This window comes from Dendrobium catenatum, unplaced genomic scaffold (genome assembly GCF_001605985.2).
Source record: "Dendrobium catenatum unplaced genomic scaffold, ASM160598v2 fragScaff_scaffold_665, whole genome shotgun sequence".
Lineage (NCBI taxonomy): Eukaryota > Viridiplantae > Streptophyta > Magnoliopsida > Asparagales > Orchidaceae > Dendrobium > Dendrobium catenatum.
In genome coordinates this window covers 665,207-678,877 of record NW_021319127.1, presented here as the reverse complement: position 1 = coordinate 678,877, position 13,671 = coordinate 665,207, and the positions used below count along the sequence as shown (strand labels likewise).

The window sequence follows — 13,671 nt, the reverse complement described above, 5'->3', positions numbered from 1 at the left end:
TACTTGGATTCTAATGCCTCAGCTCATTTTACACACTTGCTTGACAATCTGTCTCAAACAGTACCTTACAATGGCAATGACAACATCACCATAGGAAATGGTAGATCTTTGCCAATTGCTCACTCTGGTACTGGTATTCTGCCAACTCCATATCGTAAGATTAATATCTCCCCGCTTCTGCACATACCAAAACTTTCAGACAATTTGTTATTTGTTTTCAATCTAACTAGGGATAACAAATGTTTCTGTTTGTTTTGATGCCTCTAGTTTTGTTATCAAGGATTTGACGACAAATCAACAACTTCTATCGGGACCAAGCCATAAAGGTTTATATCCCATTCGGACGTCTACATCTCTCGCTAGTCAATTTGCATTTGTTGCTTCCTGTCAAGCTCGTCAACCATCCTCAATCTGTCATCAATGACTTTGTCATCCTCACTCTAATACTCTTGCCATAGTATCCAAGAATAATAAACAGCTTCATATACCTAATCACAGCACTGTGTGTAATAATTTTATGGTCTCCAAAGGCCATAAACATTATTTTCCTAATTATTCATCCAGATCATCTCAACCTTTAGACGTGATTCACTCTGATGTTTGGGGTCCGTCACCTATAACCTCACATCAAGGATTCAAGTATTACGTAGTTTTCATTGATGATTTTTCATGTTTCACTTAGGTCTTTCCTATGCAATATAAATCTGAGGTGTGCTCTATTTTTACCAAATTTAAATGTCTTGTGGAAAAGCAAACATCTCATCATATCAAATGTGATGGATGTAAAGAATACATAAATTCTCACCTCATCATCTTTCTCAATCAACAAGGCATTCAACATCAAGTCTCTTGTCCGTATACCCCAGAAAAAAATGACCTTGCAGAAAGAAAACATCGCCATCTCATAGAAACTAAAAGAACTCTTCTGCATACTGCATCCATTTTTCATTCGTTTTGGTCGAATGCGGTGCTTACTGCTTCCTATCTTATAAACATATTCTCATCTCGTACCACAAATTTCAAATCTCCTCTTCAACTTCTATACCAAAAATAACCTGATTATTCTTTACTAAGAGTATTTGGTTGTGCTTGCTTTCCATGGCTTCCAGCAAATCAACGACATCAACTGGAGTTGCACTCTCGGTTATGCATGTTTCTTGGCTACTCAAGTGTCTCCAAAGGTTACAAATGCCTAGATCCAATACCAATAAAATATATACATCTCAGCATGTCATCTTTGTTGAAAATTCATTTCCTTTTCAATCAGCTCATTCACCCATATCTTCGTATACATCTTCCCAATCTCCACCTCATCTCCTTATTCCTAATTCTATGGTTCCCTCTCAAAAATCTCTTCCAAATACCTCCACAAATTGTTCTTCTCCTATCCACTTACAGTGCAATGCACCTGATATTGCTACTCAAGTAACACTACCTCAGATAAATAATCCAGAACACTCTAGTTCTCTAAATTCCAGGATTACTCCCACATCATCGCCTTTACCGTCAAAGCAACCTTTGTCTCATCAGCCAATGACAACCAAATTAAAAATTGGTTCTTTTAAGCTTAGACAAATGCTCAATCTTCTTCATATTCAGGATACTTCATATTATTCTCTGCAACCCGAACCGACTTCATACTCTGAGGCTATCAAAATTCCTCAATGGCGGAAAGCAATGGTCGATGAATTTCTTGCTTTGCAAATGTAAGGCAGATGGCAATTGGTTCAACCTCCTACTAATACTCCTATTCTTGGCAATCGGTGGACGTTTAGAACCAAATTTCATTCTAATGGCTCCAGCAAGATTTAAAGCAAGGATTGTGGCTCAAGGAAATCATCAGCAATATGGTATCAACTATTTGGAAATGTTTAGCCCTATGGCTAAATTTCCCACGATAAGAATGGCCCTCACTGTTGCACCTATTCAATAGTTGCAATTAGATCAATTAGATGTCACCAATGCTTTCATGCATGGACATCTTGATGAAGGATTTGCTATGTCAACAAATCTCCTATGCAGTATCTTACCATCACAAGATCGAATATCTCATATGCAGTTAATTTGCTTTGTCAACATATGCATAATCCAAATTCTCAACATGCCTAATTACTTAAAAGATTGCTAAGATATATCAAAGGCACTATTCATTTTGGTCTCCGTATTTCAACTGGTCTGCTCAATCTTAAATCTTTCTCAGATGTTGATTGGGCTGGAGACAAAGATACTAGGCGTTCTACATTGGGATATTGTACTTTTTTAGGCAATACATTAATCTCTTGGAGTGTTAAAAAGCAACATATCGTTGCTAGGTCATCAACTGAAGCAGAATACCGGGCATTAACAACGACTATTTTAGATATCATATGACTTCGAAGGCTAATGCAGTATTTTCAAATTCTTGTTTCATCTCCCACAAAACTTAGTTTCGATAACACTTCGGCTATAGCCCACGCAAACAATCCAGCTTTTCATGCTATAACAAAGCATATAGAAATTGATCATCATTCATTCATGATCATATTAAGTCTCAAACTTTTACAATATCTATGGTATCAACACAAGATCAAATTGAGGACATTCTAAAAAAGCCTTTCCATGATTTTATCTACTTTGAAACAAGTTCACTGTTCAAACTAATCCATCAGCTTGCGGGGGAGTAATAATAGATATCTAATGATTTGCTTAAACTCTTGTAACTATATTTTTACCAACTATCACTTACACGTGTACAAATACTATTACCTTGCACTTTCTATAAATACACGTGTATAGTTGTATGCAGGGGAATAATACAATCTTATCTTCTGTATTCATTTCTTGGTTCAATTCCTGCCTTACTCTTCTTTAGAATATATCTAAAACCGAATTAAGGGAGTATAATTTTAGTAGTAATAGATATAATATTAGAAATGACTTTTCTTTATTAGATTTAAATGAGAGTTTGACTCTTAATAGAACATGATGGAAAAAAAAAGGGGATTCATGTAGCCACCCCATGCAGTGGGATAAAGGCTTGATGTTGGGATAAAGGCTTGATGTTGTTGTTGTTGTTGTTGTTGTTACTACTGTATAATTTGCACCATTGAACTATTTTAATATCTAATAATCTTGACTTCTAGGTTAGAATTTTTTTTTTTTATAATGTTTATGATTTTTATAATATAATAAATATTGTTGCTATGCTTTCATGACCATAGTTATGTTCTATACCTTGCTAGTTATATTTTTACCACTAGGTTTCACCTAACTCACAATGATTGGATTTTATGATTTTTCAGGTTATTAGTTGTGCATCATTAAAAAGAAAGTTTATATATTCGTGTTTTAGGTATACAAAGAAGGTGATTAAGATTTTAAGTTATTTAATTGATTTAATTGTGATTTATTCCTTAGGTGAGTTATAGCAATAGTTAAATTTTATTTGCATTTTGATAGGGAAATTAGTAGATGTTATTGGATTTAGATGCTATGATGTTTTATTTTTTTATTGATGATTATCATTATAGAAATATTTATATTTATTGGATTAAAATAAATTTATCAACTTACTTTGTTCTACCATGTTACTATTGATTTTCTTTCAGGCATAATGGTCTGGATGTGAAACTCTACTACTTGTTCATAATGGCAATAAGATGTTTGGTGCTGCTATTGATAATGATGAGAGCCCTTTCACAGTCTTTTGATATGAAGAAATTTCTGAGCAGCTATAGTAGTATGATTCTTCTACTTTTTTTTTTTCATTTATTCAAGTAGATTGAGGCAACTTTTTCTCATCTTGCATTGGATTATAAATATTATTGTTTAGTTTGGAATTTGATCTTCTCAAATTGTTCCAGTATTATATTTTCCATCTTAGAATAGTGCTTATTGATTTTTTTTTATATTTATTGAATTTTTGATGTCTTTTATTGCTTTCTTGGTAGGAGAATCCTATTATTAGGAAAAAAGAGAAGAAATCTCTAATTAAATTTTATAAATTGGTTCCCAAATCTTCAGACATGGTTCTACTTTCAATATATGTTAGAACAAATACGAGACTTTGATTCTTTTTTTTTTTTTGTGACGAGGAACTAACCCGCTTCGCGAGTTATAAATCCCGGTCGACCTAGCAGACTACCCACACCAATTAGCCCGAGCCAACACTTAAGGCTTTCGCTGCCGCTCATGGGGATCGAACTCGAGACCTAGGCTTTGCCCAGCCGGTTCTTTCCCACACGAGCTAAGCAACGGTGGGTCTTTGATTTTATTTTGGCTTTATAAAACTGTACATACAATCATTAGGGGAGAAGTATATTGTTTAAACAATTGTTAGATGCTTTTGAAGCTATAGGAATGCTATATGCCCGAAGTACTGGGCTCCTCAAAATGTGTCTACCCAAGCAAAATGAGGACCTAAAAAAAGTTATATTGGTTATTTATTTATTATAATTACGATAAAAAATATTTGAAGACAATAAAATAATTTTCTTATTTTTAAATTATTTTGAAAAAATACTTGTGTTTTAAAGTTTCATTACATTCTAAGTTTAAAAATCTCACTAAATTGATTATTTTAAGCTAGTATAGTTAAACAACATAATTTTGTAGCATGTTTAGTTTAGGGATGATATTAACATCAGTTCTAAGGCTAATAAAAATTCAAGTCCAAATGACTTTTGGCTAATCTTAAATTTAAAATTTTTTATTCCACATCTACTCAAATTAAAAATATTTCTATTTGACTTGACTTGATAAAAATAATTCAATTTCATGTTGACTCAAAGTTAATTTTTAATTAATCTATATAAATATGCTTATTATGCATATTATATATTCCACATAACTACTCATTTTGAGTTAACTTGATCTACATTCTATCGGATTGGAACAACTTGAAATCAACGTCTGGTGTGGAGTTTGAAATTATCTTTAATCGAGTTAAAATTCAAGTTAGTTTTGCATTTTGAGTTATTTAAATAGCCATATTTATTATTATTATTATATATTCCACATTTTTCATCATCTATGCTCTTTTGTCATTTTCTAGATTTATATCCCTGCATCTCTTATTTTGTTCTCTTGGATTCATCCTCTCCATCTTTAAGAAATACTGCTCAAGATTTTGTTATTATTTCATAAGTTTGATTAATTGTTTTCTAGGGCTCATGCTTTTTTGTTCAACACTTGAAGTTCTTCTCATAACATTTTATTGTTAGTTATCATCATCAAATACTAACTCCTTACATTTGAAGTATAAGGTCTCATTTTGAACTCAAAGCAATTTGTGGCCATTACAGCCATTTTAGCTTCATTTTGACATGTTTAGATTTCAGTTCATTATGACCTGGCTCAGTTTAAGTTTATTTTCTTCTTCTCACATGAAAATGACAAAGGAAGATTACTTGGGTCTTAATCATATGAAGAATTTGAATCCAAGCTAATTCTAATAAACAATTAATTTTGGAATCTATATAAAATAAATGATTTAGTTTCTAGTCCCCAAGGTATGTATTTGTTAATGTATTACGAACGGTTGATGTTGGTGACTTGAATCATAAATTTTCTTCAGCCCTGAAGTAAATAAAAAATGCTACATATAATGAGAATATATTTTTGATCTTGTTGATAAAAATGCCCTAAAATAAAAGGCAACATGTTCGGTTGATAAAACACAACTTTTGATATGAAAGTACATCTCAAGGAAACTCAAATGAGCTAAAATAGTGCTCATTTTTTTTTTTTTTTTGCTTAATTGGAGACTAGACAAGCTCATAATGATGAGAAGACCCTTAGATATTATCATGTATGTAGTTGCTCAAACTGCTTGAGATGGCCCCAAACATACCTAAACTAGTAAAATTGACTAGTTTGAATTGAGCTGATGGGTCTAGTATGACCTAACTGCTTCTCCCTCTAAAGTAATTATAAGCTAATCATGAGGATGGATGCTCAATTTGGTGGAGGACCTGTTGTGCTACTATAAAAAAATAGGTGTCAAACAAATTGACTCTTCGACTTTATCTCACAACAATATACATATCCAAGACCTCCAATTGCATTGGTGAGTGCTCTTTTCTTTGTATTTCATCCATGAAGATCCAAATTTCCCTAGGTCACATTTCCTTCGATACTTCATCATTTTATTGTGTCAATCTTTGCTTTTGATACATTTATTTAAGAGATCCGAATCTTTTCAAATTGTTCATGTCAATTCATTTCTTGAAATTTTGATTCGTCACCATTGATGTGCTTTCGACATCATTGACTATGATGTGGTATGCTCATATCATTGATTTGAGATGTGTTTAGTGTTGTCTATTATTTGCCTTTTATCTATTGTTCAAACAACCTTAACTAGCCTAAAAATAGCTACTGTTCAATTGAAATTTGATGAAAGAGGATGCGATCTCCATCATCCTTTTAAGGATAATTATTAAGAATAATTTAGATGGATAATAAAATAGCTTGTCATAAATATATAAATATGACTCTCTTTTCAATTCATTTGGTTAATTTTCTCTATCTTTAAATGGATCTAGAGAATTTCCTTATCATTATCAATGGACTAGTGACTACTTTTTATTATTCCATGTCATCTAGGTGACTGTCGTGCAAACATTCATGGACCAAATATTTCTCTCTGTCTCATTTGAGCATTAACATTTGAGTGATTAATGCACTTGCATTTGTGGATCAAACTTGGCTCTTTAGCACTCTATATTGCTCCTTCATATTGTGCTCGTGCTATCTACCAACAAACTTTTCCATCATAACAATTAACAAAAGAATGTACTGCTCATTGCAACCATCCAAAAGCAAGGCCACATTCAAGATTACAACAAGCAATGCATTATAATTTGTGCTGATTTGAAATTCTTATTCTCCTTCATTGTGTATGAACATAGAGCTAAGGAACATAAGACTCTGGTATCTTAAGAACTCCGTAAATATCTTGCATCTTGAAACAATTTTTAGTTTATACTATTTTTTAGTGAATATTATTTTTCATTTAGTCATTGAATATGATTATGTAAAATTTTCACTCCTTTTTATTAGTTAGTAAATTTAAGTTCTTTTCTTTCCTGTATAGTTATTTAATGTTTTGATGCTGGTTAATTCATTACTGATTTGCATACGTGGTATGCTCTATTTTCTTTCAACAGAAGGATCTAATCCTAAGATCGCTGCTAGACTGTATAAACCTCTTCTCACAGATGATGGAAGAATTTACACTTGCTCAGGGAAGCATCTTTTTTCATTTGATCGTAATGGCACAGTTGTTTGGATTATCCCCCTGGGTTATGTATCAAGACCTGAAATTTCTCCAGTTGTTGATGATAAAGGGAAGGTATTAACTCATATGTGATTTTTCTCATAATGCAGTTTTGTATAGGATTAATTATTTCCTGTCATCTCCTTTAAGAATAATCCTTTTTTGGGGTTAATAGTAGAGATATTAGATAATCAATGATGGAAACTAGAGGTTGTGCTTATTTATGTCAGGTGGTTGTTTGGTTGAATGTATTTAAAATTCATTCATTTTAGAAATGCAATGTATCTTAGTTTTCAGTAGTTATTTGGTTGGTATAAAATAAAATAAAATAAAATTATTTTTTTATCAGGATGTATTAAATAATATCTCTATTCTATTCTCTTATTTGGCTGGGATGGTGACAACACAATTTTAAGGTTGCTGATAGGGATGATAGTGGCTAGGCTGGTTTAGAAATGATGATGGCGGGGGGTTCAATATTACAGAGGGAGCCTAAAATGGTGTTTATGTGGGTTGGTGTTACAAAAAAATTAAATCAAAGGAAAAAGGTGGGGGACAAGAATGTCAATGGTGTCTCGGGCGGTTCATGGATGCTATATACACAGTTTTAGGGCATGGCTTGGGTACAACGATTCATCTGAAATTTAACTGATTTTGATAAATTTGTAATACACAAAAATGGGGTTTTGAGGATCTCAAATCCCTTAAAAGATACTTTGCATTTATTTCATTTAATAAAAAAAGTTTCATACATTCATTTTGCTTTACACCTCCAAGACTTCCAACCAAAAAGTCTCTCAATATATGAACTGTTATGGTACATGTGAGAATTAAATGACTTTGCATACAACAGGAGGAACTACCCAAACTAATATGTTGTATTTGTAAAACAATCCTTCAACTATTTTTAACAATGCAGCAACTATTAGGAATGGTTTTTATTTATTAATTTTATTACCTCTTCATAAACCTTTCTTTTGGATAATTTCTATAGCAATTTTAGCATATATTATCCCTCTGTGATACTAGATGTTTCCACTTTGTATTAACTATAATTTGTGATATATTTGAGGGATGCAATAGAGCAATATTTTGGTTGCTTCAAACTCTACATTGAGGTCAAATTTCAATAAGTATATTGTATGCTTCTATATTTTTGACTATTAAGAATCGAGGACTCTTTGCACTCTCATTTCATGGGAAGTTATTGTGGAGTGCTGGTCCTATTCTTTATCGATTTGGTTATCGCCAGGGTTGCAAAGAAAACTCAAGGGATTGTTATTTTAGTTCAACGCCTGTTGTTGACCAATGCGAGGGAACCCTCTACGTAAAGTCACTTTTTCCCTTAATTTTCTTTCTTTAGTATATCTAGTTTTATACAGAGAGGTTTGATTAGATTTTGTTAATTTTATCATTCTTTTAGTTGATGCAATAAGAAGGTTCCTAAATTTTGATTTTAAATGATTACAGCCGCTACTAATCACAAGCTTGCACTCTAACATGCTTTTTTCTTTTATTTGAAAATGCAAATGGTAATTTACCATTTATTTTTCTCCACTTCATTGAAAAAGTAGAACAAACATCTAGCATTTCATTAATTCTGATCAGAGATGTGGTTCAATGAATTCCAATGATTTTGGGCACTTGCAGATCTTCAACACCGAGGGACAGCTCTATTCCTTGTATATGCGGACTCACCACTTTAGATGGGTCCATGATTTCAGCTCCATTGACAAGTTTATGACAACTATACCCGGAAATAATGGTCTCCTATACGTTATATTTCCTAGAAAGGCTTCAGTGATTGCGCTTGATGTTTATTCTGGAAATATTTTGTGGCAACAGAGTTTTGGTCCTTTGGGTACAGAGCAGAGCTTTCCTGTGGTGGATTCAAATGGTAACTAACCATTATTGACTATTTCATGCATATCTACACTCAAAAGTTAAAATTTCTAAATTTTTATCCAAATAATTTGTAAGGCTGGTTATCTATTGGCTCACTGGATGGTTATTTGTATTCCGTCTCACCTACTGGTGAAGTGAAGAAGCTCCTTAAGTCAACTGCAATTGATTCAGTTATCCAAACCAGTCCAGTTCTAGACTGCTCAGGATTTGCTATTTATGTACTGCAAACGAGGGTGATAGCAAAGTCAATTCGTGATATTGGAAACTACACCTACATTTCAGCAATGAAGCCAGCAAGCCTGGTGCTCACAATGTTGACTCCGGCTACAGGGACTGTTTATTGGACTGGAAATTATCCCGGTAAATGCTACTTATTATTTTTTCTTATGTTTTTAATCAGAGATTTAAATATTGCTAGAATTTGATACCATCTTATCTGCATTGTCTTTCAGGCGAACTGACTAATTTTCTGACCAATAGTGATCTACGGTATTTTACACTAGATGAAAGGATCTTTCTCACCTTCCTATCTTCTTCAAGTTGAGTTTTGTTTCTGTTACCTTTATGTTAAGCTTCTAAAATTCTTCAATAACCATCATTCTCCTCTCTTAAGATGGTAAAAATTGTATGTGATATGTAAATTTCTATAATTTTAGTGATATCAACATTCGAAATTAAGTCCTTTCAAATATTACATTTGACGACTTGAATAATTTTTTTGTTTTTAATGCAGGAACTGGCAGTGCTTTGCCATGCCACACCATGAGTAAGATCCTGTGATCATAAATGCATTCAGAAACTCACATTCTTTCTATTAATTATACATTTTATTTGACATCTTTATGCTTTTAACTAGGCCAAATAAATGCTTGGACCTGCTCACAAGCAAAGCCCAAGTTGGTTAACATGTATACAGGTAAATAAGAGTGCAACACATCCTTTAAGCTGTTTTATGAGAAACTAACTTCACCTTTTATCTCAGGCAACGAGGGAGCAATCCTGCCTTTTATCTTCTTTCAGCTTGCAGTGTTAGTTCTGTTAGCTTTCTGTGTCCGCTTCTGTTTCATATTTTGGAGGAAGAGAAAGCTCCAAGAGCATGGTCTCGCTATGTTCCTTGACAAAAGGGTAAGTTTAAGGATCAAACATTTCAGCTTACATTTAGCTTATACAGATTTAAGATCTAACTCTTTTTTCCGGGAACTTGGATTGATTATTAGAGATCATTACACCATAAAAGGAAGACACTTGGAAGGATGATAGGTAAGCTGGAGCTAAGGGCAGAGGAAGACACAAACGCCCATGAAAATCTGGAACAATTGGGAGAGATGGTTAATATAAAGAAGGGGATCGAACGAAAGCTTTCGACGTCCTACAGTTTGGGCCGTGACACCGTCATTTCGCAACAAGGATCGATTTTGCCATTATCTGATGGCAAGGACAGGAGCCATTCATTGCACAGTGCAAGGAAGGAGGGTGTAACTATGTTTAACACTCTCAGTTCCAGTGAAAGTGGAAGCAGTAGTGATGATAGCATTGATAGAGAGAGTAGGCAGAGCTGGGGAGAAACTGAACAAGTGGATAAGGGAAAAGCAGTTGTTGTGGGAAGTTCTTCCTCAACAAGTTATTTGGAGTCCGAAAATGACAGTGGGGAGGAAAATGTGGCTGAAGAGGAGGACGCTATCTTCAACTAATTAGAATCCTAAGCTTTAAATTCCTTTTTTTTTGTTAATAGGGAACCTGTTGCCTGTATAGACTTGTTTTGTTTTGTATTTGTTCTCTGTTCTAACTTCAGTTAAAAATTTTAGTTGTTACCTATGTTTTGCAGTTAAACCTGTTACTGGAACATCATATGGTACTAAATTTTATCTTGAATATTATAGTAAGAATAAGTCTAACCCTTGAAAGGTTTACATGTACTGTGACAGTTCAAGCAATATAGATAATTACACAAAATGTGAATAAATCATTTTAATTCTTCATTGAAATTGTCAAACGAATTGTTTCGGTAGTTTGTTTTGAATAAGAAATTGCAATATTATTTTATGTTTGAGTCTGATGATGATATTATCACTTGGCAATGATACAGTTTTTTTTTTTTTTCATATTATCACTTGGCAATATTATTTCTTAGGTTATTTTTGTAATCTTAGTTTAAGGATCCACCGGCTCTTAGGTGTTTTATTTTCTTTTTGGATTGTAGCTCTTTCGAGCATTAGCGGTGGAGCCTTCTAAGGACTCTGTAACCGATTTTTTGGATATTAACATGTAGGCCCCATTAGTGGGTTATATTGTGTGTGTGTGTGTGTGCGCGCGCGCGCGCGCACGTGTTTCGGTAGCTACCTTGACTAAGACTCATCCTTCTCATTATAACCTGAAATGATTTCTTTTAATACAATAGAATTTCAAGAATGTAAAATGCATATATTAAAAACATGTATAAAATACATAGTAAATTGAATACATAATTATTTTGAGTGAGTTTTATGCATGGTAATTCTGTAAATACTGTCCATTGATTGGTGGCATAGGTTTTCTAACCATTGAGATAAATAAGTCAGCAAGCTCCTCCCTAACACATCTTCTCAATGACTAAAGGACCCTCTAAGTTAGATACAAATATATCACCAATTTTTTTTGGTGTGGGATCATTGGCCTTCTCAGCACCATGAACAATTCCCCTTCTTAAAATGCTCGATGACACACCCTCTGATCAAAAGATCTGGCCATCCTTGTTTGATATATCTTTAGATTTTATTGAGCCTGCAGTCCAATTTCATTTAGTGTGTCGGGCTCTTCCATTCTCAGGTGAGCATTCTTCTCTAGAGTAAGATCATTCTGGATAGCTACTCAAAGTGATGGTAGCTCAATCACTAGTGGTAGCACTACTTTAACCCCAAACACCAGTGCATAGGAAATGGCTTTGGTTGGCATCTTATAAGTTGTATGATATGCCCAAAGTACTTTTATCATCTTAGTATACCTCTTTCTTTTGTTCATAGTAAGGATCTTCTTGAGCAAATTCACCAATGTTTTATTGAAGGCCTCTACCAAGTCATTCACCTTTGGGTTATATATGAAGGAATATCATTAATCAATTATATGTTGATCGACAAACTTATGAATTTTTTTACTTTTGAAGGTTGTGTCTTTATCTGAGATTATGTAGAGTAGTATACCAAATCTTTAGACAACATTATGGGTAAATAAGTTGATCATATGTTCAGATGTGACTTCTTTGAATCGAGTCGCTTCTGTCTACTTTAAGAAATAGTCACTTGCTCCTAGAATAAAGCAGTGTTCAAGAGATGAAGGAAGATCAATTAGCCAAATTATATTAGTGCCCCAACATTCAAATGGCCAGTATGCCACTGTAGGGTTCAATAGTTTTGATGGTTGTTGTATAACATCATCATGAATCTGACACTCATGACTCCTGTTAGCATGATTAATATAATCTTTCATAAGTTCTATCCAATGTCAACCTTTTCTCTTAATTTTGACCACCATTTTGGGACCTAACTAGTGCACACCATAAAGTCCTTCATGAACATCAGCTACCACCCTATCAACTTCTTTAGTCCCTAAACATCTCAGATACATCTGGTTAAAAGATCTTCGATACAATGTATTATTGATAAATGTGCATCACAGCGTGCTTTTCTTGATTTGTGCGAATAATGACTTGTCTATTGGGAGTTTGATTTCTCTGAATTTGTCGATGAAAGGTTGCCTCTAATCATCTTTCTCTTCGACATCCAAGCAATATCACCATGATTCTGAGGCTATGATAGCTTTATGTCTCCTTTTAGATACTTCATATTCACCTGGTGAGTTTCCAATAATAATTTATTGGGGAGATTGAGGATGTATTTGGTAGTCTCTCCTCTTGCAAAAATTATAAAATGGCTAGCTCTAAGACCCAATGAGTGTGGTCTCCAATCAATATAAGCTAGTCGTTCATACTAATTTGTCCAAATAATTTGCCTTGCTATTTTGGGATCATGGAACTCAAGCTAATTTCATTATCTAGATTTTCTTCCTAAGCTTAAGGACCCACCGGTGAAAGTAGGCCAACTCAAGCTTACTAATCTTACAGATGCTTAACACCTAATTTATCACAAGTTAAGAGTTGCTAAAAATTTAGAGGTTCAACAATTTGAATAAAATAATAATCTTGAGACCCATTATTAGAGCCTCATATTCAACCTCATTATTGGTTTAAGATTCGATTAGACCAAATAAATATCTGATTATGCCTCCATCGGACATTATAAAAATGAGACCAATGCCAACTCGAGCTTTTGTTAGAATTGGACGTTGGGCAAGCTTAATCGATGATGTTGCATCAAAATACATCTCCTAGACTCATAATTTCTCATTTTATTTAACATGCATGATTTGTTTATCTGAAAGATCATCATTAAGTGATGAATCTGCAAAAATGGGATGTGCGGCAAGAACATCTGCCAAGGCTTTTCCCTTCACAATTTTTTATGGAGCATACGTGA

General features: G+C 33.6%; 1 protein-coding gene across 1 annotated transcript; it reads left to right on the top strand.

Annotated features, from left to right (window-relative positions):
• Window positions 1-3,580: 3,580 nt before the first annotated feature.
• Window positions 3,581-11,116, top strand: LOC110103149 (protein GAMETE EXPRESSED 3-like). Its single transcript, XM_020831739.2, has 11 exons — window positions 3,581-3,718; window positions 7,149-7,333; window positions 8,288-8,300; window positions 8,377-8,585; window positions 8,909-9,155; window positions 9,239-9,523; window positions 9,616-9,702; window positions 9,897-9,929; window positions 10,020-10,079; window positions 10,146-10,288; window positions 10,381-11,116. The coding sequence occupies exons 1-11, from the start codon at window positions 3,628-3,630 to the stop codon at window positions 10,852-10,854; spliced, it is 1,827 nt and encodes a 608-aa protein (XP_020687398.1). The 5' UTR covers window positions 3,581-3,627; the 3' UTR covers window positions 10,855-11,116.
• Window positions 11,117-13,671: the final 2,555 nt, after the last annotated feature.